Source organism: Megascapheus bottae, chromosome 16 (assembly GCF_031878675.1).
Source record: "Megascapheus bottae isolate mThoBot1 chromosome 16, mThoBot2.hap1, whole genome shotgun sequence".
Classification (NCBI taxonomy): Eukaryota; Metazoa; Chordata; class Mammalia; order Rodentia; family Geomyidae; genus Megascapheus; species Megascapheus bottae.
The window spans coordinates 32,490,859-32,517,462 of NC_143524.1; the positions used below are offsets into that span (position 1 = coordinate 32,490,859).

At 47.4% G+C, this 26,604-nt stretch overlaps 1 protein-coding gene across 11 annotated transcripts in view; it reads left to right on the forward strand.

The window, feature by feature from the left end:
• Window positions 1-4,276: 4,276 nt before the first annotated feature.
• Window positions 4,277-26,604, forward strand: part of Abcc8 (ATP binding cassette subfamily C member 8) — a 68,885-nt gene continuing 46,557 nt past the window's right edge. For all 11 annotated transcript variants that reach the window (XM_090348046.1, XM_090348051.1, XM_090348052.1 and 8 more), the window contains exons 1-7: window positions 4,277-4,480; window positions 6,458-6,599; window positions 10,950-11,071; window positions 15,277-15,443; window positions 16,662-16,904; window positions 17,727-17,915; window positions 25,262-25,426. In XM_090348046.1, the coding sequence (XP_090204172.1) occupies window positions 4,333-4,480; window positions 6,458-6,599; window positions 10,950-11,071; window positions 15,277-15,443; window positions 16,662-16,904; window positions 17,727-17,915; window positions 25,262-25,426 (1,176 nt within the window). In that variant the 5' untranslated portion in view covers window positions 4,277-4,332. The remainder of the gene's footprint in view (window positions 4,481-6,457; window positions 6,600-10,949; window positions 11,072-15,276; window positions 15,444-16,661; window positions 16,905-17,726; window positions 17,916-25,261; window positions 25,427-26,604) is intronic.

Here is a 26,604-nt window from a genome sequence, read left to right on the forward strand (position 1 = left end):
TCCAGCCTTCACTACCTCATTATTGTCCACAACTCCCCAGTGTACCTCCTCCTAGAAAGACTCATTAAATCACTCTCTGCATCAGGAAAGCGGGCCTCAGCTCTCCCAGCATTACACATTTTAGTTCCCTCTTCAGACAACCATTTTTCCTTTCTTCTCCCCCCACCCCCTACACACACCCACGGAGGCTATGCTGCCCTAATGGCCATCTTTTGCCCAAAGCTCCCTGCAAGCTGCCTCTCCCTGCCTGGTCAAATTACTTTTCCTTTCCCATCCCTTCCCTTGCCTTGCCTTGCCTTGCCTTACCCTCCCTTTCCCTGCTTTTCCCTTCCCCTCCCCGCTCTTCCATTTTCCTCCTCTCCCCTTCCCTTGCCTTCCCTTCCTTTCCATTCCCTCTCTTTTTGAGAGCAGCAAGCATTAGATAAGTTTATTGCTGTTTGTGTGAATTGTCAAGAAGAAGGAATTACTCAGTTGGTCATACTGAGAGAATTATTATCCAACACAAATCACAAATACAAGAACACTGGTCAGAACCAGATGGCAAAAATAAACATTATATAATTTTCCTTTTCTCTTTTTACTTTCCTCTCCTTTTCTCTTTTTCTTTTGCTAAATGTAGGATGTTTTATCTTGTTTTACCTAGCCAGACTGTAAACCGCTGAAGGCAGGGACCATCTGTTGGCTTTGGTTCTTACCAGGAGACAGTATGGTAGAGCTGTGGTCTCAACATGTGTTGAGACCACCTTGAGGACTTGCTAATTACTAGAGGACAGATTGTTTCTTGGACTCTATCAAACTAGTGGCAGACTTAACTGGGAATTTGCATTTCAAACCAATTTCTAGATGCTGCTGCTTGGTCAGGGACCATAGTTTGAGAGTCATTGGTACAGGCACCAGGTTCCAGATGCAGCCAAACCTGGTTCCTACCAAAGTTCTCTATGTTTATAGGGCTCATGAGCTAGGACAAGCCCCCTAGCTTCTTTCTACCTTAATTTCCCAGAGACATAGTAAGAGTCACTTTTCAGGGTCACAGAGGAGCCCAGCTGGCTAAAAAGCAGCTGCTGAATAAATGCTTCTCACGGACGGAACCAAGCCATTCTCCCAAGAGGATTCACAGCCTCTCCACTTCCTCCTCTCCCACCCCATTCTCCTGTCCCCATTCTGTCTTTGAGACATCGGAAAAATTTGATGTAAGTTTCCAGCTCCTATGATCCCCCCAAAACCTCTGGGCTCATTTTCCTCAACTAAGCTTCTCCAGGCTTTATCCTCAGAGGAAACTCCAGAGTATCCATATCATTAAAGAATTATCTTGCACGGACACACTGTCTATACAAAAACTTAACACTTTTTTGCTTCCTTGTTAAGCCCTATATAAGCCTCCCCCCAAATCCAGTCCCTAACACAACCTCCAATCCCTCAGAAAAGTCTATGCCCCTTTCTGTTCCTCAATAAACAGTCCTTGCCTGTTGAATGAATAAAGAAATAAATATACACATCAATTTTGGAATTTTTAATTCACTAACTTAGATATGCTCTCCAGTTCAACTAATAGTACATTTTGGCTCTGTGGGTCAGGAGGGAAACATTTTAGTAATGCTTGCTTATAGCAGATAAATATTAGGTAGAACCTGAGTCAATGTCAACATCTTGTTCCCTCAATCCCACTCTTCTCTCCCTCTCGGGTCTCTATGTACAGGTAGAACTCCACTTTCCCTAGAACTTCTCTCTCATCTTACACAGGGTAAGATAGAATGGGGAAAGAAAGTTACTTCCACCTCCTACATTCCAGGTCTCTATTTCTATCATCTCTGTCATGGATTCTGGGATCCTTTATGCGTATGAGCTTTGAAGCATCCCAGCCTCTTTTCTATCTGGCCACAGATTCACAATCATCTGCCTGAAAGAGCTGGAGAGGGGAAAAAAAGAGACACCTTTCTAAGCAGAAACCCTATATGGTTCTCTGTGCTTCTGACCATAGTAAGGGTAACATCAAGTTTTTTGTTTATTTGTTTGTGGTACTGAGGTTTGAGCTCAGGGCCTTGAACTTGATGGGCAGGAGTTCTTCCAATTGGAGAATACCACAGCTCCTTGTGCTCTAGTTATATCGAGGGTAAGATCTCAAGCTTACAGTTCATGCCCAAGTCAGCAAGCTGGGACAGTGACCACCTTCCTTCTATTTATATTTCCCTTGTAGCTGCGATGACAGGCACCCACCACTGCACCAAATTAGTGGTTGAGAAGGGGTCTTGCTAAGTAAGTTTTGCTTTGGTTGGCCTCAAATAGCAGTCCTTCCACCTCCCAAATAGCCAGGATTACAGGTGTGAGCTACCAATGCCTAGCTGTTTTTATTTGCTTTAAGCCATCTCATTATTGATTAAAGTTACTAAAAGGTTTAATATTCCTTGAATTTATCACCTCACGCCATCATAACCATTATCCTAATGATGACACCTAGCCAGCCAGATAGAGACAGGGCAGTGCAGCTTGAATAGCCTCAGAGCCAGAAAGAGATTTTTGAAGCTCTGCCAACCCTGCCTGCAGGCCACACCTACCTGGTAAGCCAGTGAGAGTTAGAATCCAAGCCCCTAATTCCAGCCCAGGTTTTCATTTTGCCAGGAGGATGGCTGAGAGTTCTCAAAGGGAGGTATCCTTGCGCCTGGCAAACTCCCAGTGGCTGACCATCAGGAAGAATCAAGAGAGCAGCTAGAGATGCCAAAGCCATGGAGACCTGTACAGATCTAGTGCAGAGATACATGAGTTCACGTGGCAGGTGCTGCCCTGTGCCTGTCTGGGACATCCTGCCACATCAGTATTCATAGAATATGGCATGCTCAGGAGCCCCAGTAAGGACAGCTCCATTTATTTCGTACATTTGTTTCAGGCAACCCATTACTGGTGAGTCCTTAAGTTGATTCCAAGAGTAAATCATGCTACAAGGGAATACCTCATCGCCTTCGTGATGCCACATTTTCCAAAGTAGCTCTTGCAGCTGCATGTGCTACAAGCCCCTGGCTTTGGAGCTCGCCACTGGGAAGGGTGGAATTTCCCAACAGTCACACTGTAAGTGAGCCTGAGACTCTGCTGAGCATGGGTGGTCCAACGTGAGCTGGGCTAGACTTTTGTTTAGTTTAAATGGCTTACAAGTGTGTGTGTGTGTGTGTGTGTGTGTGTGTGTGTGTGTGTGTGTAGGACAGGATACTAGAAAGACTGCTTAGGGAAAAGTCTGAAGAGGTCTTTCAGACACTTCTTGAGAGTATGTCCACTCCATACGCTTGACTCTGAAAGTTTTTCTTAGATATAGCCTGAAGTTCTCACTTTCTGTATTTTTCTGCCTACATATAAATTCTGTGAAACCACAGTCCTGGAAGAAGGCACTTGTCGTTGTCTTTACAATTTCATCATGTCCTCGAACCTGTGAGGTCTATCCCAGAGTCAGGGAAGCATTGCAGTCCCTGAGTTGTGATATAGTTTCACGGGGCAGCACAGGTCATCCCAGGCCCTGTGTTCCATCACCAGCTGGAGAGAAGTGAGAACTCCGAGCTGTACAGCCCCTTTTCCTCCATTCTGCCCATTGTCTGCGGGTCCGGTTGCCCGGTGTGGGAAGAGGGTGGGTGGGTGGAATCTCAGGAGCAGGATTGGAGCCACATTTCCTGCTTGCTGACAGTGAGATCTCGCCTCAATCATATAATCTCTTTGAACTTCATTTCTCTCGTGAGAGAAAGAAAGTTATTATAACCGTACACAACAGGACTGACCGCGGGGGGAGAGGGCTGGAGTCCCTTTGAGACGCAGCACCTGAGACTGTTTCTGAACCTTTCCCCATCACCTTCCGAAATCAAGGATTTTCTCTTCCATATAGGGTGGGGATTTGCACCACTGCACCCATGCGAGCCAGGCTCGGGTTTACTTAACACTCAGGACCCTGGATCCACTCACTTCGGGTTCCACGTGGACCCCTCTTCCGTGCCCCCAATTCCCACGGAGCCGCCGGCGTGCCCACCCACACCCCTCTGGCCCACCCCTCGCCCCCAGCGCGCGCGCGCAGTGGGGGCACTCACGGAGGGACACTCCCCACCCGCCCCCTGAACACAGTGGTCTGGCTCCCGCCGCCCCCCCCCCGAGCCCCCTTAGGTAGTGGAGCGGGAGGGAGGGCTGGAGGGCGGGCGGGGGGGGGTGAGCGGAGCGCCGGCCGCGGGGCGGGGCGGGCCCGCGGGGCGGAGGTGAGGACGGCCCGGCCTGGGTGGCGGAGCTGCGGGGGAGCGAGGCGCGCGAGGCGCGGAGCCCAGCCGGAGCCGGAGCCGGGGCGCAGCCGGAGCCCGAGCGCGCGCCGCCATGCCCTTGGCCTTCTGCGGCAGTGAGAACCACTCGGCCGCCTACCGGGTGGACCAGGGCGTCCTCAACAACGGCTGCTTCGTGGACGCGCTCAACGTGGTGCCGCACGTCTTCTTGCTCTTCATCACCTTTCCCATCCTTTTCATCGGTGAGCGCGCGCACGCGGAGGAGGGCAGGGGAGGGCAGGACAGGGGAGAGACGAGGGGAGGGAGGAGGGGAGGGCAGGGGGAGGTGCAGCGCTCCGCCCCGCCGGGTCCCGAGCAATCCTGGGGTCTCCGGTCCCGGGCAGCGCCCTCCGCCCCCCGCATTCTCACTCTAGTCGTCCCTTCGCTCTCGGGGTGCGTGGGGGCGGGGCGGAGCCCCTCGCGGAACACAGCCGACCTTCCTATCCCGAAGGATCCTCAGATTGGGGCGCCGCAGGTGCAGAGCTGGGATGCACGGAGAGAGTGCAACGCGCAGGTCTCCCTTGTGCGCTAGGAAGAAGGGGTGCTGGGGTGGCGGGCGTGGGGGGGGGCAGCCTGAGCCGCGCTGCGCCAGGAGCCGGGCCTCCCCTCCCCCAGGGCACACCGCCGGCTGTGCGGAGGTGGAGGCCCCCAGAGCCCCGGGGCCTTCCTGGGGCTGGGCCCCACCGTGACCTGTAGCTCCTGACAGTCCCCGGGTTCCCTGAGAGGTGCTGCCCGCCCCCACCTACCCCGCACGTCTGGGGAGAGCAGCATCCCCAGCCCGGTGTCTGGCTGCTCTCAGAAGTGGACGCAGCCACCCCTTCAGCACCAGCCTGGATGCTAGAAAGTGGCCAGAGAAGTTGGGCGCCACTGCCAGGGCCACGTGCCTCTAACTCCCATCCTCTTCATCCCCCTCTCTAAGCCTTGAATCTTCCAGACCAGTCAGTTCTGCCAAGGTATTGGCTGTCCCTGGTCGTTCCAGAGTGGGTTCGTTCACTCTAAGGAAAAATAGGGACCTGTGCAGTGGCTCACTGCAATAATCTCAGCCCTGGCAAAAAATTAAAACTATCCCCACCTGGACAAATAAACCAGGCTTATCAGGTTTTATAACTGCAATCCCAGCTCCGTGGGAGGCATAAGTAGGGCTATCTTCATCCCCTACTGGCCCAGGCAAAACCACATGACCAGCTCTGAAAAATACTTAAAGCAAAATAAAAGGAATGAAGGCATAGCTGGAGTGATTGGTGCCCAGTACTCAGAGTACTTAGCAAGTGCTAGGACCTGAGTTCAAATTCCAGTACTCCCCAAACCAATCAACCAACTAACCAAAGACAGAGAGGATGGGGGGAGGGAGGAAGGGAGAGGGAAGAGAATGTAGTCAAGAATTCAAGGTGTATCCTACAAAATTAAGAGAGGTGAGGAAAGTGGTGGGTAGGGGATGGATAGGTATGAATGTTGCATGGGTTAACATTGATCAAGATGCTTTGTATTCATAAACTGCTTTGTTGAATGGCAACTCCTTTGTATAACTACTTAAAGATAATAGAAATATTTTTTTTCAAGTCCTGGCTTGAACTCAGGACCTGAGTCCTTGGGCTTTCTCAAGGCTAGAGCTCTACCACTTGAACCACAAAACCACTTCCAGCTTTTTTCTATGTATGTGGTACCCAGGAATCAAGCCTGAGTTTTCGTGCTTATTAGGCAAGCACTCTACCACTAGGCCAAATGTCCGGCTGAAATTATTCTTTTTAATGGCAAATCCTAAAATCCACATACAGTTTGAGGAAAGGAAAGATGGTCACAAAGTTAAATTAGTAAGAAGTTGCTGCAAAAGTAAGTTGCTAGTTACGTCTGGCAAAATGATTAGACAACATAGGAAAGGAGTATGCAGCATATGTTTCATGTGTGTATGAAAAAAAGGCATGCCACTCTTCTGTGTTAAGTGGTTTCAGTATCTGACACTGAGACCCGCAAGAGGTCAGTCTGTTCAAGGGGCACCCGAACAGGACCAGCCTACATGAGTCCAGGCTTCATGCTTAGATGCTTAATTCTTGTGTAGCAACAGAAGCATGCGTTCCTTCCCCAGCCCCTCTGTGGACCCAGTGCTCATGCCCCTCATACAGTCCATGCTCTTCTTTCCCAAATGGGCCAAGTTTCCTACTTCTTGCCATCTCTCCTCTCAGGATGGGGCAGTCAGAGCTCCAAGGTGCACATCCACCACAGCACGTGGCTGCATTTCCCAGGGCACAACCTGCGCTGGATCCTAACCTTCATGCTGCTCTTCGTTCTGGTGTGCGAGATTGCAGAGGGCATCCTGTCTGATGGGTAAGTGACTGAGAGCTCAGGAGACAGTGGGCTTGCTCCAGGGAGCTAGAAAAGACCAAGGAGACTCCAGCTCACCTGCCTTCCGTAAGCTAGAATCATTTGCTATGAAACCAACGCTTTGCCTGGCATACAGAGTGTCGAGTTCTCTGTGCTAGGCACTAGATACATGGGAAATCAGGGCCTACTTTCAGTCCAGGATAGTGGAGAGGATACAGACCTGCAGGCCAAGTCCCAGGGAAGTAATAAGAGAGCCTATTAGCAGCTCCCAAGTCCTGTAAAAGATGTCCAGCCTTATGTACAAGTTGCCAGAGTTCGTTTTGGAGGGCTGGTGGGAACAGCTAAGCATGTCAGTAATTAATTCTTACTTAAGACCTTTCCTTGGTTTTCTTGTGTCTCTAGTGGCCATTGTCCAAACCCATCTACCTCTGGCTTTATTCCCAAAGCTTTTCCCCCACACCCACTTCTCCTCTGGGCTTCACCTTCTGAGCCTCACAACCTCTGCTGTAGAGTAAATTAAACTATGTCAAAGTTTATATCTGTTTGCAAAACTGTCTCTTGGCCTAGTCAGAAAAGTCTTGTGTGTGTCCAGAAATCCCAGGCCTTAATCATCTTTGTACTCATGGCTCAAGGCACACGAAAGTGCCATAAATATTTACTGAGTCCTAGAAGATGAAATAAAATGGTATAAGCAACTTCTCTGGGAGGAGAGAGGAAGGCTAGAATGAGCAAGCTCCCTGGAGTTGGGGACCTGGAATGGAACCTGGATGACTAGAATTCTGACAGGCAGAGTTTAAAAAGAAATTAAGGGGGCTGGGAGTTTGGCCTAGTGGTAGAGTGCTTGCCTAGCATGCACGAAGACCCAGGTTCGATTCCTCGGTACCACATACATAGAAAAAAAGCTGGAAGTGGTGCTGAGGCTCAAGTGGTAGAGTGCTAAGCCTTGAGAAAGTCCAAGGACAGTGCTCAGGCCCTGAACCCAAGCCCAGGACTGGCAAAAAAAAAAAAAAAAAGAAGAAAGAAATTAAGGGTGCCTGGGTAGGGGGTGGAGGACTAGAGATGACAAGTGTGATCTGTGATAAGACGCCCAGAGGAAAGGTGGGTGTGCTGAGAAAGCCTTGGGAGGCAGGTGGCATTAGGGAAGAAGGCCGGCTGAGGCGGGAGTGATGATGCAGTAGGCTGAAACATTAAAACCATGTAGAGGAACTGGGGAGGCTGAGGCTTAGAAACCTGCCTGGAGCATCTTGGGGTGACTCTCAATCCTAGACTGCATGTTTGGATTTGGATTTAGCCAGTAGTTGGGAGCAGTAGAGAGGTGTCATCAGCCCGGTGCTTTTAGGGGAGAGGCCGTGGCTGTCCTGGGCACTTGGAGGCAAGAGAGGCTAGAAGTAGAAACCACCTTGGGAGATGGTTGTCGTAGTGTAGGAGATGATTGCTGTGGAAATGTGTCAGCACTAGGGCAGAGGGAAGGAGAGGGAAGGTAGAATGGAAGCATCAGCAAAGCTCAGTGGCTGCTTAGGTGACGGATGGAACAAGAGGGGGGCACTTGGTGTGAGCGTCTGAGGCCCAGCCTCTCTGAGCTAGAATCAGATTGTAGCCAGGCTTGGCTCTTGCCAGCTGGGTCTAGATTTGGATCTGGCTCCTGTAAGTAGGCCACAGAGAAACAGGACCCTCCTAGGCCTTTATCCTTCCAATCCCCATTATCCCTACCTCTGAGCATCTGCAGTAGCACATCTCTGCAGTGCCTGCTTGCCTAGGGGATTCTGATGACTAGTCTAGACCAGCAAAAAGACCAGAGGGTGCATGCTGTTATCTAAATAGCAGATGACCAGGCTATGTCCTGCCCTCACCTCCTTCTAAAATAATACAAATGCTCCAGAGAGCTAAGAGACATAACTCCCCCTCACATCCCAACTAGAAACACTCAAATCCTCGTGACTTATCATGAGCCAAATGGGATGGCTGAGAAGGCCAGTCCGGGCATCTGCTAGAACTAGTTTGCACCAGGTGTAAAACTTTGCAAGTCACCCAGCCTTTCTGTGCCTCACTTTCTCCACCTGTGAAACAAGCATCAGAGTCCCTGCCCATCCTGCTTCAGGGTTCATGGAGAATAAAATCAGAGATGGTCAGGATTCAGAGCCTAGTGTGGAAAAGCCATAGGCAAATGATATATTTCCAGAATATGAGACCTAGAAGGAACCAGTCCAGGGATTCTCTCCTATGGGCTATCAGCAGCCTCTGCTCTGGGTGGCTGTCCCTGAGCCCAAACTAGCACAGTGCAAATGGCCACCTCCTCCCCACAGCAGAGGGCAGCTCCTGAGCTGGGCATTTATCACCTAATCTTTGGGGCAGGCTTGTGAGAAGAACATAGAAAAGAGAAAGACAGAAGTCACAAACCTGGCCTTGTGGTGCCTCTGTTTAATCCCAGCCAGGGGACAGGTAGGATTGGTGAAGATAGACTTTTCAGTTCAAGTTTGATTGAGGGTAAGCCTCATTTAGTGATATTTTAAAAACCGCCGGCTTTCCTGTGCTCCTGAGCAGTTATTCTGGTGTGTGATGCTCTGGATTCAAACCAACCAAAGCAGAGCATACATGTTAATGAGGAGAATTGATATGTATATGGAAAGCTTTCTCAAATCACTGCACACTGTATTAAGTCTGTAGAAAACTTTGTGTATATTATCCAGAAAACCTCTGTTCTAATAAGTCATGCTATAGGATGTTTCATCCATTTGCAGTGAATCCTCAGCAAATTTCCACATTGTTTCTAGGAGCACACGCAAAAGAATGTCAAAGACCTCTGGGTAGAGCGAGAGAAGAGTTGGTCATCTCCTGTATTCTTACTAGTAACTGCTTTCTGCTTTTCTCCTTTGTGTATCTCCTCTATTAAGTGGAAGAACTTTTACTAAGAATCGCCCCTTTTCAACATTTAAAGAATATCAGTATTTACACTTTTTAATAAGCGATCTAGAGGTTGTCTTTTCTGGTTGCTTTGGTGGCTCAATGATGTCTCCAGGGATCCAGCCTCTGCTCATCTTTCTATACTCCTCTCTGGGTGTCAGCCATATCTTCCTCATGATTATAGAGTGGCTGCCCCATTCTAGAAGAAAAGGGCAAATGCAGAGGAAACATGCCTCCTCCTTACAGGAAGCCTGTCTTCTATACCTCACTGGCCAAGGTTGGGTTATATGCTCCACCTCCCCAGACCAACCACTGGCAACCAACCGCTTCAACCAATCAAGGTCCATACCCCAGGGTTGGTACATTGGCAAACTGGTGGTTTTTTTCTCCAGGTGTGGGGGGAGTGTGCTATTTTGTAAAGAGCCCACATCACCTCTGTACCTGCCTCAGGATCCCACCAGAGACTTTAGAATCCCAATACTATGTTCATCTCTATGCACGTTCCTCCTTCTCTGTTATATTCTTAATCATCCCATGTCTTTGTTCTCCTTTAGCTTTCCATTCATCTGCAGTTTCCCTTCCCTAGACTGCATAGCAGGCAGGTTCTCCAAAGCTGGAGCCCTTGCCATGCTGTGCTGCGTTGTACAAGCAAGGGAAGCACTGAACAGGAAGCCCTCCTGGGCCCTCCAGGGACAGAAGACATCCCAATATGACTGCAGCAGAGAGAGCAGATGCTATGGGAGACCACATTGCTGGGCCCAAGGCCCCAGGCTGAGCTGCATGGGTCTTGCTGTGTTCAGGAGGGAGGAGCCCCCTGTTAAGGGAGAAAGCCTGTGGCCTGGAGGATGCTCCCTGGGGGAGTATCACTGAGCAGAGTCCAACCAACAAAGAGGGCAGGAGCTGGCACTGACTTCTCCTTGCTCTCATCTTGATGGAGGTGACCTGAGGCATGTGTCTTTGGCTCCTCTCTACAGCTTTAAAATGAGGAGACCCCAAGCACCCATTTCTTCATCACATACTTAGAACTGTGTCTAGTGCAGGCCAAATGCTCAACAAATATTGACTCTTGACGTTGCCGCTGGTACAGCCCTAGGGGAGGGTGCCCTGCTGACCTGTGCCACTCTGTTAAATGTGCTGTCACCGAGTGAGCTGTGGTGCACAGTTGCCCAGAGGCATTATAATTCTTGGCTTTGCAGCAAATGCAGCCATAGCTGACCCTCCTGGTACCTGGGAAAGAAGACCATGAATTCCAAAGCCTCAAACCCAAGCCCTGGTAACCTCCTGAGCCCCTTTGTGAGTGATTTGTTTAGGGTGTTAACATATGAAGTAGTCTGTGGTTCTGATTTGAAGCCCTATGTATGCTGAGCAATCAGCACAAGCTCTATACTGCTGTACTGGGGTACTGGCCATATCCACGTCCTCTCTGTCCTCTCTTTCTCTCCCCCACCTCAGTGTGACGGAATCCCGCCATCTCCACCTGTACATGCCGGCCGGGATGGCGTTCATGGCTGCTATCACCTCCGTGGTCTACTATCATAACATCGAGACCTCCAACTTCCCCAAGCTCCTGATCGGTAGGGACATAAGGGGGGTGGGGGCATCTTCATTCCTTTCCAGGTTTTCCAAGGACTTCCATACCAGGCACTATCCTAGGAGCCACAGAATCAGAACTGCAAAGAAAAGATCTCTGTCTTTGTGGGGCTTACAGACTGGTGGAGGACATAGTAGATGCACAAATGAATGGTGATGCCAGGAAAGAAAGAGAAAGCCCAAGAGAGACTGAGGGCGGGGGAAGGGAGGGACGGAGGGAGGTGACGGTCTATGTAGGGTGGCCAGGGACACTGGCTGATAACAATGACTAAAATAAGCCTTCTGATAGAAACAGACCTGGCGGAGAGGCTGGTGTAGGCAAAGCCCAAGGAGAAGAGGGAAGAACAAAATGGAAGGAAGAGGTCAGGGGAAGAGCAAGGCAAACTGGCTCTTGTCTATGGGCCTAAGCAGCTGGAATAACGGTGATGCTGATCATCTGAGATGGCTCGGGAGCAGGAGCTGGGACTGGAGTGCAGGTCAAGCTTCTCATTGGAAGCATGCTTAAGTCCAGAGATGGTTAGCTCTCCTGTCAAGTGAGCAGTTAGATAAATGAGGTGGACATTTGGGGGAGATGTAGGGCAGAAAATACACTTTGTATAGTGAGCCTCGTTGAGATCACTTGGAAAGAGACAAAAACAGCTCCAGGACCAGGTTGGCACGCTTAGCCTCAGGCAAGAGTGCTCACTTGCAGCTTCTCACTCTCTGTCTCTGAGTGCTGGAAGGAAACGGTGATGATTTCTGGGGCACAGACTGTCGTCCAGTCAGTGCTGTGCCTCCCTGTTACCTTACTACTTCCCAGGACTGCACTACCAGCACAGTTAGTACCCCTGTGTTACAGGGGTGGGGGTGAGGGCAGAAAACCAGAGAGGTTTAAAACAACACCAGCAAACGCTCATTTAGCACTGATGACATGCTCTGACCCAAGCATAAGACAAACTCATGAAATGCTTACAAGCCTGTTTCCCCTCTACTGGGCGAAAAGCTGGGACTCTGGCTAAGTGCTGCTCACAGACTACCCAGCTAGTCAAGAGATGCAGCCAGAGTCTAGCATCCATGCAGGTTCCTGACTGCTTCTGAGACCATGGTTCCCAGGGTCACAGCCTGTTCTTACAGAGGTATAAATCCACAGATGGGCCTCTGTGGGCCACATGTCTAAGGCCAAGCCATGTATCTGGTGGTTAGATCATGGCTTTGAGAAGTTGGGACATCAGATTGATGCTAGGGTCTAGAACCCTCCATGCTCAAGTGTGGCACTGTCATGTTAGGAGACAGGAGATAAAAGCTGAGCGAGTCATGAGTCTGGCCTCCTGTGGAAGGTGGGTTCAGAATCAAGATTATCCAGGTGATATCCAGGTGGTGTCCCAATCTCGGAACCCCCAAGATAGATATTCATGGGCACTGGGGCAGTAGGTGGAGAGACCCTGCTCCAGTTCCTGGATCGACTCTCATCTAGAGAGTCCCTCACCAGCCACTAAGGCCTGGCTGAGTGAAGACCCTTTGAAAACATTATGTGAATATCTGGAAAGCTGTGACTAGACCCACAGATTTCTGAGCATTGACTGTAGAATAAGCCTGGCCGCGAAGATGTTAGTGTTGCTTGATTTAGTCATCCAGGAATTGCATCTGTCTTTAGCCCAAGAGAAGGCACTTTTCTCAGATTCCAGCACACACACACACACACACACACACACACACACACACACACACACACACACACACACACACCCCTATCTTCGGCCATGGACGGGTTAGTCCTTTTCCAAGGAACAAAGACTTTCTCTTTCAGGATAAACTTCAAGTGTATCTTCAGAGACAAAAATTCTACAAGAAGGGAACGTGAGTGAGCTTTCAGGTGTATAATGCCTGTACCTGTGAGCTGTAGGGAGAACAGATGACCATCAGAGGCAGCTGGAGCCTTGGTGTAGATCTGAAGTCTCACAGGAAGATGAATGATGTGGCTTACATTGTTTCATGAAAGAACTATAATAATCCTCAGGCTCCAGATGAGCTTAAGGTTCTATGAGGAATACAAGTCTGAGCCAGGAATTGGAACTGGGAGAAGAGAGCTAAGTTCTTCAGGAAGAAATGACAGCATGTGCCTGAGGCAAGTAACAAAGGACATTAGGGAATCTGGAAGGAGTGTGGAGAGCATAAAGGAGCTGGACTTTGAAGGTTGAAGCTGCTTCAAGACTTCTCAGGCCACACCACAAACTTTGGTCTTTATCCCAGTAGTGTTTTGTTTGTCTTGTTATTTTGAGATAGAATCTCAGAAAGGTTCTCAACTTTGTAATCTTCCTGCTTCAAGTTCTGGGAGGTTAGTGGATGCCAATATTTTACCAATAAGTATTTTTAAATGTGCAATTTCATAGCACTAAATACACTCACACTGTCTTGGCATTATCCCTCACTATCCATGTCTGGAATATTTTTCATCCTTCCAAACTGAAATTCTATACTCATTAAACATTAAACATTAAGCACCAGCTACCCATAGACTACATAGACACCTTTGCCAGGTGAGTGGGCAGCACTCACCCAGGGCCAGCAAAATTTCCAAATGGGGACAGTCTAGGAGGCACAGGTGGCCTCCAGCTACAGGTTCCTGTGACCTGGACATCAGACAGAACTGAAGATATGTCCCAGAAGCTTCTACCCACTCTCTTCCTGCCCTCACCCAGGGACCTAAGACAATGGCACCAGCCCTTTTGGGTACACTCAGCCTAGGCCATATGGTGGGATCCAATGTCAGCTATTTCCCAACCCAGGCAGGCCAGGCAGATCTCAATTATCCCCAAGAGATGATTACACACACACACACACACACACACACACACACACACACACACCCGCAAGAAGTTAACAAGAAGTGCACAAGAATCCGCACTAGAGGAACCTGGGGGCCTGAGGCTTAGTTACTGTGCACTGGAGCATAGTAACTAAGGAGCCAGTAAGGTCAGGAGCCACCAGTGACAAAGAATCTCCTCAAGGGTGACTTAATTACTTATTGTTAGGTTTTGTTGTCCCAAGCTGACAGTGATTGATTGGTGAATTAGGGGAAGGGTCCAAGAATTTAGGACCATCCGTCTACCATAGCTTCTGATGTTCACATACTCTGCTTGAAATCTAAAGTTTGGTGATAATAAAAATATCAACAGCTGATGCCCTAAGAATACCCACTGCACTAAACTCACTGTGTTAAATGTTTTCTATATACCATTCACAACCACTCTTAACATCCCTTCAGGGAAATGGAAGGTCTAGATGAGTTACATGGCTAATCTGAGGTCACATGGTTATTTTGTCATAGGATATGAATTCAGGTATCTCTGTCTTCAGGGACCCCCGCCTCTAACTATTGCACAGCACTGTCTTACAGGACTTAACTCACTTTTTCTGTACCTCCTGCATCCCAGGGTCCATAGGGGGCATCATCCTGGGCTTGGGACTGTGAGATTCATAGTGCTCTCACCCTCTCTTTGCCATGAGCTGGCTGTAAACTTGCACAGGATACCTCTTTCTCCACCCCATCCCCTTTACTGGGCCTCAGTTTCTTCACCTATTAATAATAATTTTTAAAAGGCCAGATTGGATAATCTCTGAGATAGCCCTAGCCTGGACATTACACAAGGAAGTCCTTACAGTCTGGGGTTTCCAGGATGAGCTCTGGAGCTAGGCTAGTCCAGCCCTGCCACTTAATGGCTTCATGGCCCCAGTGTTTCTGAGCCTCAATTCATTTATCTGACAAATTGAGCATGATGGCAACTTTCCCTCACAAGATTGCAGTAAGGAGTGAGAGAATGTGTTTAAAGTGCTTACTTGGCACAGGGCCTATAACTTAGTTAAAGTAAAAAAATAATTGTCCTATTCTTCTCGTTATTATTTATTCAAAGGAGATTTGTCTCACTAGTTTGATTTATGAGCTCATTCTGGATATGCCTGTAATGACTGTTATGTCACTTCATCCCAGAGGGTCACATTCTGGTATATTCACGTGCTCACAGCCTCTTGTCAGGAATGCATGCACCTGCACAGGCACATGCATATACACACACGCTTTCCTAGGATGCTCGTGCATTCTTCTCCCACCCCATTTGCACACACAAAAGCACACACACACACACACACACACACACACACACACACACACACACACACACGTCCTCTGAGCTCTCGGGTCTCTCCTCCACAGCCCTGCTCATCTACTGGACCTTGGCCTTCATCACCAAGACCATCAAGTTCGTGAAGTTCTACGATCATGCCATTGGCTTCTCGCAGCTGCGCTTCTGTCTCACAGGGCTGCTGGTGGTCCTGTACGGGATGCTGCTTCTGGTGGAGCTCAATGTCATCCGGGTGAGGGTAAGCAGGCCACCTGAGGAGGCACCTGGACCAGGGCAAGAAGGGTATGGGGTCTGACCCTCGTCTCGTTCCTGGGTGTACACTGCCCACTAGCTGCAACAGCTAAGCCCTAGAGGAGTCCAGCTACCGTTATCAACTCCAGAAAAGGGAGTAGAGGCACTAAATGAAGGTTGTTGTTGTTTTTTCTTTTTAAGCCATTCTTTCTGGCTCAGTGGCCTCTATTCCAGGTTCCCAGAGTATGAAAAGGGGACAGCATATTTAGCTGAAGTTGAAGCTCATAGGTATAAGCTATAGGCTGAAGCTCAAGAGATGACTTTCCCCAGTTTATTATGTTTAGAAGCAGGAGAATGACATGTTTATGCTTTTTAAAAAATATAAAGGTGATGTACAAAGGGTTACAGTTATATAAGTCAGGTAAAGTGTCCACTTCCTTTTGGATTCTATCACCCCTTCCTTCTCTCTCTCCCAGGTTTTCCCTCTCATTGTTGTTGAACATATCATATATGTGATAGAGTACACACGTGTCTTTGTTTTGTTATCTTCCTTATTTTCCCCTTCTCTTCTCACCTCCAACAGACTCCAGTCTTCTCCTTCCCCTGCCTCTTTCCTCACTTGGTCAGGTAGCACAGACTAACAAATGACTTAGTTTTCCATGCTATGCTTTTACTTGTATAATATCAATGCATCCCACAAAAGAATGATCTACTCCAGGGCTTTTTTCCCCTCAATACTAGATAGATAAGGTTTTCACCTCATTAATTACTTTATAAGTAATCCATAAGTGATCCATAGACTACATTCCCTCCCTCCATTGCCCCTCCTAGCAGCCCTAGGATGTGGAAACAGTTTAGCTGAAGTTTGTCCAACTATGTTTTACTAGTGAGTGGGGGAGTCAGGACTCAAATCCAGATCTGCATGATTCAAGTTCTGTGAACATTATACGAAACCCAGTGATATCCTTAGATCTGAGGGGAAGACAGAACACAGAAGATGCTTGTTCTCTCCCAACTCAACTTCAGCCCAACCCAGCCTGGCCAGTAGGGTTCAGAGTAGACCCAGCAAGTGTTTACGAAATGAGGAGGCCCTGGGTCTTTTAGAATAATTATAGACAAGACAAGGCATGTGCTGGAGGCCATGCGGGCCATCACATCCTAGATTCTTGCTGGGGTTGTGATGAGTGGTGAGGAGATAACCTTACCATATCTATGCACCCCACAGAGATACATCTTCTTCAAGACACCCAGGGAGGTGAAGCCCCCTGAGGACCTGCAGGACCTGGGGGTGCGCTTCCTGCAGCCCTTTGTGAACCTGCTTTCCAAGGGCACCTACTGGTGGATGAATGCCTTCATCAAGACTGCCCACAAGAAGCCCATTGACCTGCGAGCCATCGGGAAGCTGCCCATCGCCATGAGGGCCCTCACCAACTACCGGCGGCTGTGTGAGGCCTTCGATGCCCAGGCGGTCAGTGGGGGCATGACCACTTAACACCCCCTCCCGTTTTCTGACTTCCAGTGTAGAGTCATAGACAGGGACTCAGAGCATTCCAGGTTAAACCCATGGTAGGGCAGGTGGAGAAGCTGAGGCCTGATGAGGGGACTAGGCTTGCCCTAAGTCACATACTGAGGCAGGGACAAGTTCAGGATTAACAGTTCACACAATGGTCACAGTGGGGCTGGCCACAGGATCCCTAGAGCCCAGGTTTAAAATTCTCCTGGGGGGAGACAGGTCTGGTAAGTCCCACTGTTCTGTGCTCTTCCTTCTGAATCTGTGGCCAAAAAAATAGATTTTTTTAAAAATCCAGTTTGGAGGGTAGAGATGTCCCAATTCTTATGCCAACTCTGTGAGTTTGGCCAGGCAGAAATTGTCCCATATCAGAGAAAGGGAAACTATCCCCAAGACCTGCCCACAGCTGGTGTCAGAGCCCATTCCTTGGCTCCCTATTCAGTGCTCATTCACTGCTGCAGTCCAGAGAACTAAGGCAGAGAAGGAAAGCAGTGATAATGAGTGAATGAGGCCCAAGCCATTCCCTCAGTGTGGTGCTCTGCTCCTCATATAGCCATGGGACCTTGATCAGTCCTCTGGTCTCAGTTTCCCTATCTGGACCATGTTGACGTTGACAGAACCCACTCAAATAGGCCCTTGATTGGTCTGTGACTCCTTCCTGGGGTTCACCCGTTTGTAGATAAGTCTCCCTCTGAGTTTCCCCAGGTGGCAAGAGCCAGGGGATTCCCAGGAGTCTGGGCCCTCAGCCACTCTGACCTGGCCGTGGTTCTCTCTGGGCAGAGGAAGGATACACAGAGCACACAGGGTGCTCGGGCCATCTGGCGGGCCCTCTGCCACGCCTTTGGGAGACGCCTAGTCCTCAGCAGCACTTTCCGCATCTTGGCTGACCTGCTGGGCTTTGCTGGACCACTGTGCATCTTTGGGATCGTGGACCATCTTGGGAAGGAGAACCATGTCTTCCAGCCCAAGGTAAGCCACCCTGATGTAGGGAAGGGCACCTTGGAGGAGATTTGCATGCTTGTGAGACAGTGAAAGAGGCTGAAGTGTGTGAGCCAAAGCCTCAGGGAGGGGAGGGCAGTTCCTCACACATGCACAAAAGGCCTTAGCAACATGTAGCTGCTCTGTATCTGGTCAACTGAAATGTCAACAGGTGAGCCTGTACCCTAGGGTGTCATAACCATTGCCACTCCTGCTGTGAAGTCACTGGGAAAGTTGCAGAAAGCACCCAGGATCCAGAGCCCCTGGGATTTGTGAGGTGTGGTGATTTTTAGCTCTTGTCTTCCTCATAGTCTCAAAGGAAGCATGCAGGGATCCACCAGTTTCACCTCTGCACATTCTCACTCTGGGCGTCCTGCAGGACTGTTTGGGGGGTGGCTCTCAGAGGCGTCAGAAGCCCCTAGGGGTAGGATTTCTTCTCCAGCTCCAGTATCTACTCAGAGTTATGCTAGTCTTATAAAAATGCTAGACCTTCCTTCCCATTAAAGCTTAATGATGAAAGGGGTGGCATCAGTCAAGATACATGAACTGCTTTGTTGAATGGAAACTCCTTTGTACAGCTACTTAACGATAATAAAAATATCAGTTGTTAAAAATAGAAGCGTCCATAGTTTAAAGATACTTGAAATCCACTAGACTAGATCATGTCTTTCCAGCTCAAAAGATGCTATGATCTGACATATTTTGCTTAAATATGTCAGAAAGCCTTTTCTGGGGGTGACTTTCCCTGCTTGGGCCAATAGCACCCACTCCAGAGCAGATGGCCTTTATTCTATGTGGTCACAGATTTAGATGGCCTCAAAAGGAAATTTTTAGCCCAGTAAGACTTTCGGGCTTTAAAAAATTCCCAGTGAGGATGCCATTATTATTTTAACCATAGTCAGGCTAAAAACAATGCAGACAATTTGTCATGAGGGCCCTTAATAATTGATAATGCCTCTTATATAGCATTAATTCATTCATGAGTGTAACAGTCAATCCCTCGGGAAGCTTATATTAATTTTTCTGGAGTTATAATTAGTCGGCTGAGCAGTTTAGGTAAGAAATATGATATGTTAAATCTGCTGGTCTGATTTATTCATTAAGTATATATTGAAGCCTACTGTGTGTGAGACCTAAGTAGAGCTGTGAGAATGAGAAGACACTGGTTGTGCTGAGGACTTTTGGAGGGGTGCAGTGCTGGAGATTGAACTCAGGGCCTCCTATCTGCTAAGCAGGTGCTCTGCCACTCAAGCCACACTTATAGCCCCATTTTGCATTGGTTATTTTCAAGGTAGGATATGGATTTATGCTTGGGTAAGACTGGAACATAATCCTCCTCTTTATGCTTCTCTGTGTCCAAACATTGTGCTCCCCCTGTAGGCGGGATAAGGAGACTGTGTCACCACACATAGCCATTGGTTAAGATGGAGTCTCAAGAACATTTTTTTTTTCTTTTTGGCCCAGGCTGGTCCCGAACCATGATCATAGAGTCTCCACCTCCCAAAAAGCTAGGATTGCAGATTGAGCCAGCACAACGAGTATGATGAGGACTTTTTTTTTTTTTTTTTTTTTTTTGCCAGTCCTGGGCTTGAGCTCAGGGCCTGAACACTGTCCTTGGACTTTGTCAAAGCTAGAGCTCTACCACTTGAGCCTCAGCACTACTTCTGGCTTTTTTTCTATGTATGTGGTACTGAGGAATCGAACCCGGGTCTTCGTGCATGCTAGGCAAGCACTTTAACCACTAGGCCAAACTCCCAGCCCCTGATGAGGACTTTTTAACAACAATGGCCATTTAGGAGTGGCTGGCTGTGTCACAGACCAATCAAGGAGTTAGCTATGTCTTTTCAGATTTAACTCCTAGAAAAACTCTTTTGACATGAGTAGTTTTTTGGTAATAGGTATATTGAGACATAATTACTATATCATATAATTTATGAAGTAGGTGTTGTTATCTGCATTTTACAGATGAGAAACTTAGGGTTCAAAGAAACTTAGCAACTTTCCCCATGATCACTTAGCTAGTCGGTATTTGAACCTAAGTCTCATTCACTTCAGAGTCTGGAAAATTAAATTTATAATACTAAATTGATGGTTACTACCAAACCATCACCTCTGCCTGTAAAGAGTATGAAGTGCAATGATAGAGTGAAAAATCTAAACTTAAAACAATTGGTGGTACTGGTATTTTGAACTCAGGGCCTTATGCTTGTTAGGCAAGTACTTCACTACTTGCTGTACCTCCAGCTCTTTTTACTTCAATTATTTTTTAAAGCTAGAGTCTTGAATTTTTCCTCCTGTCCTTGACTCATGATCCTCCCAGCTCCATCTCCTAAAGAACTGGTCTTATAGGCATGTGTGACTATACTTGGCAAAAGATTTGCCCTGTTTATTACATAAGAAAATGAGGAGGATACTGTGGAAAGAGAAAATGACCAACTCAACCTGTGGCCATCGGCAGCTTCATAAAGACGGGTATTAGATGGGCTATTGACAGTCAGGTAAGAGTCCAGTGGGGAATTTCTTATTCAATTAAGAATACAACTATGCGTGGGTGGTTCATACCTATAATTATAGTTACTCAGGAGGCTATAAAAGCACTTATTTTTTGAGAGGTGGCAAAGTACTGGGGTTTGAACAAAGGGCTTTGCATTTGCTAGACCAGCACCACTTGAACCATATCTTCATTTTTTTTTTTGCTTTTAGGTTATTTTCAGCTATGGTCTCCAGTTTTTTGCTCAGGCTAGCCTCTACCTGAAATCCTCCCATCTGTGCCTCCTGAGTAGTTGGGGTTACAGGCATTTAACCCACTGTGCCTACCAAGAATATGAGGACCTTCTTGCTTAGTTAGACTTTGATGGCTTTTGAAGTCATTTCCAGCTTTTTACTCTCTGACCTTTACTTGACCCAGAAAAGAAAAGAGATTACTTCCCTTGTCTATGATTGTCACCTTCGGCCTTAGTGAGATCTTAGAAACCCCAGAAGACTCTCCATTCACAATCCTGCTGCAACATGTAGCTGGATGTTAATATTAGGCAGAAATGACATTGGCCAGAGCCTTTATCAGCCACCTTTTTCTTCCTGTGTCTTCTAACCCTTGGGGGATTTTTCTAAAGAGAGAATTCAGAGACAGGTAATGTGAGAGATGGTAAGAATGATATTTAGAAGTTTAGTTCATCTCAGAGTACTTTTGCAGACTTCTTCCCTTTGTTTATATACAAACTCTGGATTTATTACCCTCTCATTGGAATGTTCTTGTCTCAGTTCCTTATCGGTACACAAATCCCTGAGACAGATGGTCCTACCTCAGTGGCAACAGACCTTATCAGATTATAATATTTGTTCCTGTAGTCTAAATACAGTCAGTGAATTTCCGACATGGAAAGCGAGGTGAAAGTAAATACAGTCCCCTGGCTCCGAAACAAGGAGCTCTCGTCATGTGTTTGCCTTATTTGGATTAGTTGTCATCTAAGCCTAGAAAATGGAGAACAGGGACCATTTACTGTGATTACTTGGTTATCTCTTGGCCTTCCAGCAGCTCTACCCAGACAGCAGTAGTTACTGTGATTTTTAGACTCTCCTTAGCTGTGTGCTGCGATGTTCAACCTTAACTGGGGCCTGGGGGAGGAAGTTCAGACTGAATCCATCCTGCTTCAGTCCACATAGGTTGTACCTACAGTTTACTCATCCCAGTGGCTACCCAGTCCTTGCTACACAGCTGGCAAAAAGCACATTGCCCTTGGTATCCACAAGGATGGGAGGTTCTAGTTTCTTCTGTAGTGTGTCTTTAGGTCTATTTTGTTTTGTTTTGTCTTGTCTTTCCCGGTCCTGGGGCTTGACCTTAGGGCCTGAGCACTGTCCTTGGGCTTTCTGAAGACTAGCACTCTACCACTTGAGCCATAGCACCACTTACGGCTTTTTCTATGTATGTGGTCCCAGGGAATCGAACCCAGGGCTTCATGTATGCAAGCACTCTACCACTAGGCCACACTCATAGCCCTTTAGGTATTTTTTTTTATTGCTCTTACAGAGGTGATGTACAGAGGAGTTACAATGACAGAAGTCAGGTTCATTCATGAGTTAATTTATTTTTGGCGCTCTCTTCCAGTTTTTCCCTCCTATCCCCTCCCACAAGTTGCATAGTTCACTTTTAACTGTCTCTAGTGAGTACCACATTTATTCACCCTTTGTCTCTCCATTTCTGTGCATCCCCCCCTTACCTTCCCAAAGGCAGATAAACAAACAATACAAAAAGAAACCAAGAAGGGAAAAAAGGCCTCTTGTTTCCATTTCCTAGAGTTGATTTCCATAAATATTATTTTATATGATCAGATGCTCATAGGCATTGCGCCTTTGGACTTGAGGTATTTTTGTGACCTGATGGCTCTCTCATGCTCTTGTCCTCCTGCCTCTCCCTAGGGAATGTTGGGACCTACTCTGACTGCCTGTGATCCAGTTCTTTCCAGCCTCTGCCCCACCCCCACTCCAATCTGTCACTTGCAGCTGATGCCACCGCCGATCTGGCCGGAGGGCTAGGAAATTGGATTCATAAAGAATCGCTGGTGTCTGAAACCTCCTAGCATTGCTCTGGGATATCAGCTGCTCCAGGAGGGGAGGGGGAGTGGAAAACAGTCAGGGCTGGATCTAAGGCTAAAGCTTCAATTGGCCTCTAAGCCCCAGTAGGGAAGATGTATGTGGTACTCATACACGTGGGTGCATGGGGTTTCAACGTTTCTGAACACATTATGGTTCTTTTGTCTGTCCTTCTGTTTCTTGCTATATTCCCCACCCCCCTTGTGTGTGTGTGTGTGTGTGTGTGTGTGTGTGTGTGTGTGTGTGTGTGTGTTCCATCCCAATCATGGCCATATTTGTGGCTCTTGCCATGGGTGCCTTAACCAACCTAAATGCACTGGTGCTCTATGATGTTGGTATGCTAGTGTGTGTATATGTGGGCTTCTTCATGCCCATATTGCTACCCAGGCCTGGATGCCTACCTTCAAGACACATACTTTTCAGCCACCAAGACTCTGTTCAGCATCACCTCTTGTGTGTTCCCACATTATCATGAATGGCTGGCTTACTGCTCAGTGATTGAGTACATACTTGATATGTATGAAGCCCTGGGTTCGATCCCTAGCATCATGAAGAAAACACCCCTTTTCTTTCCCCCAACTTGACCATGAATCCTCCAAGAGTTCAGACAGGAGCTGTATTATCTTATCTTTGTACCCAGCACCCAGCTACCCAGTAGACCTGTGGAAAATGATCCTGAAATGATTCTGAATCATGCAACATTACCATATACTGACTTATTATACTTCTCAGAGCTTTTCACATGCACCATTACATTTACTCCTTACAAATGCTCTGAAGTAGGATCCCTTAGTAGTTTTATTACACAAGGGAGGAAACCAAGGTTTAGAGAGGTCAAGGAACTTACTTAAGGATACAAAATATATGGTGAGCCAGGATTCATACTCAGAGGTGGCTGAGCTCCGTGCCTCCAAGTCCTCTTCTCACTGACCTTACCAGGCCTGCCTTCCCTGAGCAACATTCCAAGCCCCGTGATTGGTCTGTATCCTCCTTCTCCTCTACCTCTCTTGGCAGTACTGGAGTTTGAACTGAGGGCTTCACATGTTATCTCTTGACCAACATGTGGCATTGGGGCAGCCACTTAGCCATAGCTCCATTTCTTCATGTGTAAAATAAAGCCAACTGTGCTCCCCTTTTTATTCAGTGTTGTGAGGTTAGAAATCTGTGCATCATCACTACTTTCTTCTGCTTCTTCTTCCCCTATAAAGACAGGTCTCTCCCAACGCAAGTCCCTTTTGCTGCTTTCGGACTATCCCACCTCTGCCTCTCCCTCAGTACATTAGTAAATGAGATCCAGGGTCAGGAGCATCAGGTCTTGGCAAGACCTTCCTTTCAGAAGGTCCCATAGTGGTTTCCTATTCCTGTTCCCCACAACAGAGAGAAATCTTTCCCACAGATACAGGGAGAGAAAGCTATACATAGGACCAGACAACTCTGTGAGCCAGGAAAGCTGGTTTGGAGGCCCCTTTTATGAAACTTTACACCCAAGATCCAGAAACTTACTAGTTTAGGAAAAGAACTCAATGCAGAGCTGCCCTGTCTATGTGCTCCTGATCCTGGCATGATCTATCTTCAGGATTTTGTTTTTTATGGTATTGGGGTTTGAACTCAGGGCCTCATACTTGAGATGTAAGTGCTTACCTTTAAGTCACACCCTCAACCCTACTTGTGTTTTGATTTATTTTTCAGGGAAGGTCTTGTTTTTGCCCAGGGTTAGCCTTAGACCCTGATCATAAGCATGGGCTGCCTCGCAAAGTTTGTAGGTTGAGATGGGACCTTACTAACTAACATTTAGCCCTGAATTGGCCTTGAACTTGGTTCCACCCAGTTTCTGCCTTATAGGGTGCTAGGGTTTCAGTAGCTGAGCCCCTAAACCAGGCCTTGACCTTGGGTTCCTTCTCATTTTGTTTCCTTTGCTGTTTACCCTGCAGCAGCTCCCATACACATCCAAAAAGCATGTCAAGTTCAGGGCAGTCTCTGTAAAAGGAGAGACTTGTGTATTCATGGAAACATTGGTGGGGGCTTTGCTGGAAAGAGATGAACCTATCCAGATCAAAGTTTCCCTGGAAGCTAGTGATGCTGAATTTGGAAACAGACACACTGTTATTCCCTGGTATCTTTAGCAACAAAGGCAAAATGTTTCCCTCCACTGATTAGCATCTGAGATCTGGCTAGAAGTGCAGAGAGAAAGCCTTAAATTAAAGGGGGAAAGAAAACAAAAAGAAGGTCCTGGGAGCCCACATTGCTGGGCAGTCAGGTCGTTGATCCCTTCAGTCTGTTGTCACTGCTGAGTTTCCATCTGTCCCCCGGGATCATCACAGTGCCAGGATTCCCACTGGTCTTTTCTGTCCAAAAGTCACTTCAGGCAGACTGTTGGTACATAGGGATGAGGCCACAGTTGATTTCATTCATGTAGCAGAACATAATGAGATTTTTCTGTTTATTCTTGTTCTCTGCACAGGGAGCTCCCATGGGCTTTGGGCCACAATGCCGAGAGCTTCTGGTTCTGAGGTTAAAAATGAGTTGGGTTCTGTTTCAAATGTGAGATGAAGAAGGCACAGGCAACCCTCCTTATTCTCAGCCAAAGGTTTAGTTGGATTTATCTGCCTGGCTTTTCACTCGTAAACAATTGCAAGCATGGGAGTGGTGCTTTGAACATGAGGGCCATGAGAGCCCCATGGTATGTACTGATGATGTCATTTTGCTGGTAATGACAATTACCTTTGTTTCTGACCTCTTTCCAACAGACACAATTTCTCGGGGTATACTTTGTCTCATCCCAAGAGTTCCTTGGTAATGCCTACGTCTTGGCTGTGCTTCTGTTTCTTGCTCTCCTACTGCAAAGGACATTTCTGCAAGCATCCTACTATGTTGCCATTGAAACTGGAATTAACTTGAGGGGCGCAATACAGGTATTGTGTGACTCACAGTGAGAAGTACACTATTCCTTCTCATAAAAGCGAATAGTGCTGATGTGAATTTATTTTTGTTGCTCGTCATCTGTGTTTGGAAATAACTACTGCCAAGGTATTATGGGATAGTGGAAAGTGTTTGGGCCTAGATTTGAGACATGTAAGTAATTCTAGCTCTGGCCCTTTCTTGAACTATACAAAGATGAGACATCAGCTGCTTATCCCTTGGGCCTTTTGACCTTTGAAAATGGCAGACATCATTAATTGCTCATAGTATTTCTTCTTGCTGAGTTATAAATGCACCTAGAGTGCTTTTCCACTATTCTCCCACAGTCTGCTCCCAGCTAGTCTTCTTTTGGGCACAAAAATATAAATTTACTGACTCAGCATAGTGTCTGAGGACTGTTTGACCTCTTGAGTTTGGGATCACTTTTAAGAGTCACTAGACTGGTCTGTTTATGTTTGCTAGTTTTCTTGGCAGCAACGGGGATTGAGCTCAGGGCCTTGCACTTGCTAGATTCCTCCAACCCCTTAATCCATTGGTTATTTTCAAGAATTTTGATTCATGCCTGGCCAATGGGTTGTAACCCTCCTACTATGCTTTCTCTCCCCATCACTGCGGGGGGTGGGGGGCGGTGTAAATAAGTGCATGTCACTGTGCCCAGCCATTGTCCTTCTCCTGTATGTGGGATAACAGCGTGTGCCACTCCATCTGGTCATTAGTAGAAATGGAGTCTTATTTTCATGCTTAGGCTGGCTTTGAATCACAATCCCCTCACTCTCTGGTTTCTGGGTAGATAGGATTACAGTCTTGAGCTACCCCACCTTGATAGGTCTAGATGGTTGGTCCTGTCTTTTGGAGTTCATTGGAAGAATAATCAGGGATGATTCAAGGCCCCTTCCAAGATGGTAGTGGTATGAGTTACCCAAGCTCTGGGGTTTCCATTGAGTATTTTGGCTCGTAGTAGGAATAGCAAATCCTCTATGAGAATAGCTTACATAGGATAGAAATTTCACATAGATCCGTGACTTGTACATCAGCTACACAATTATCTGAGACCATAAATTTTATGCTAGAAATTCTCAAGGAAAGAACAAAAGCTAGCTTGCTAATTCTGCTAATGATTTACCCAGTGATTTCCATATATTATGGCAACATCTTAAAGCTACTTTCTTCT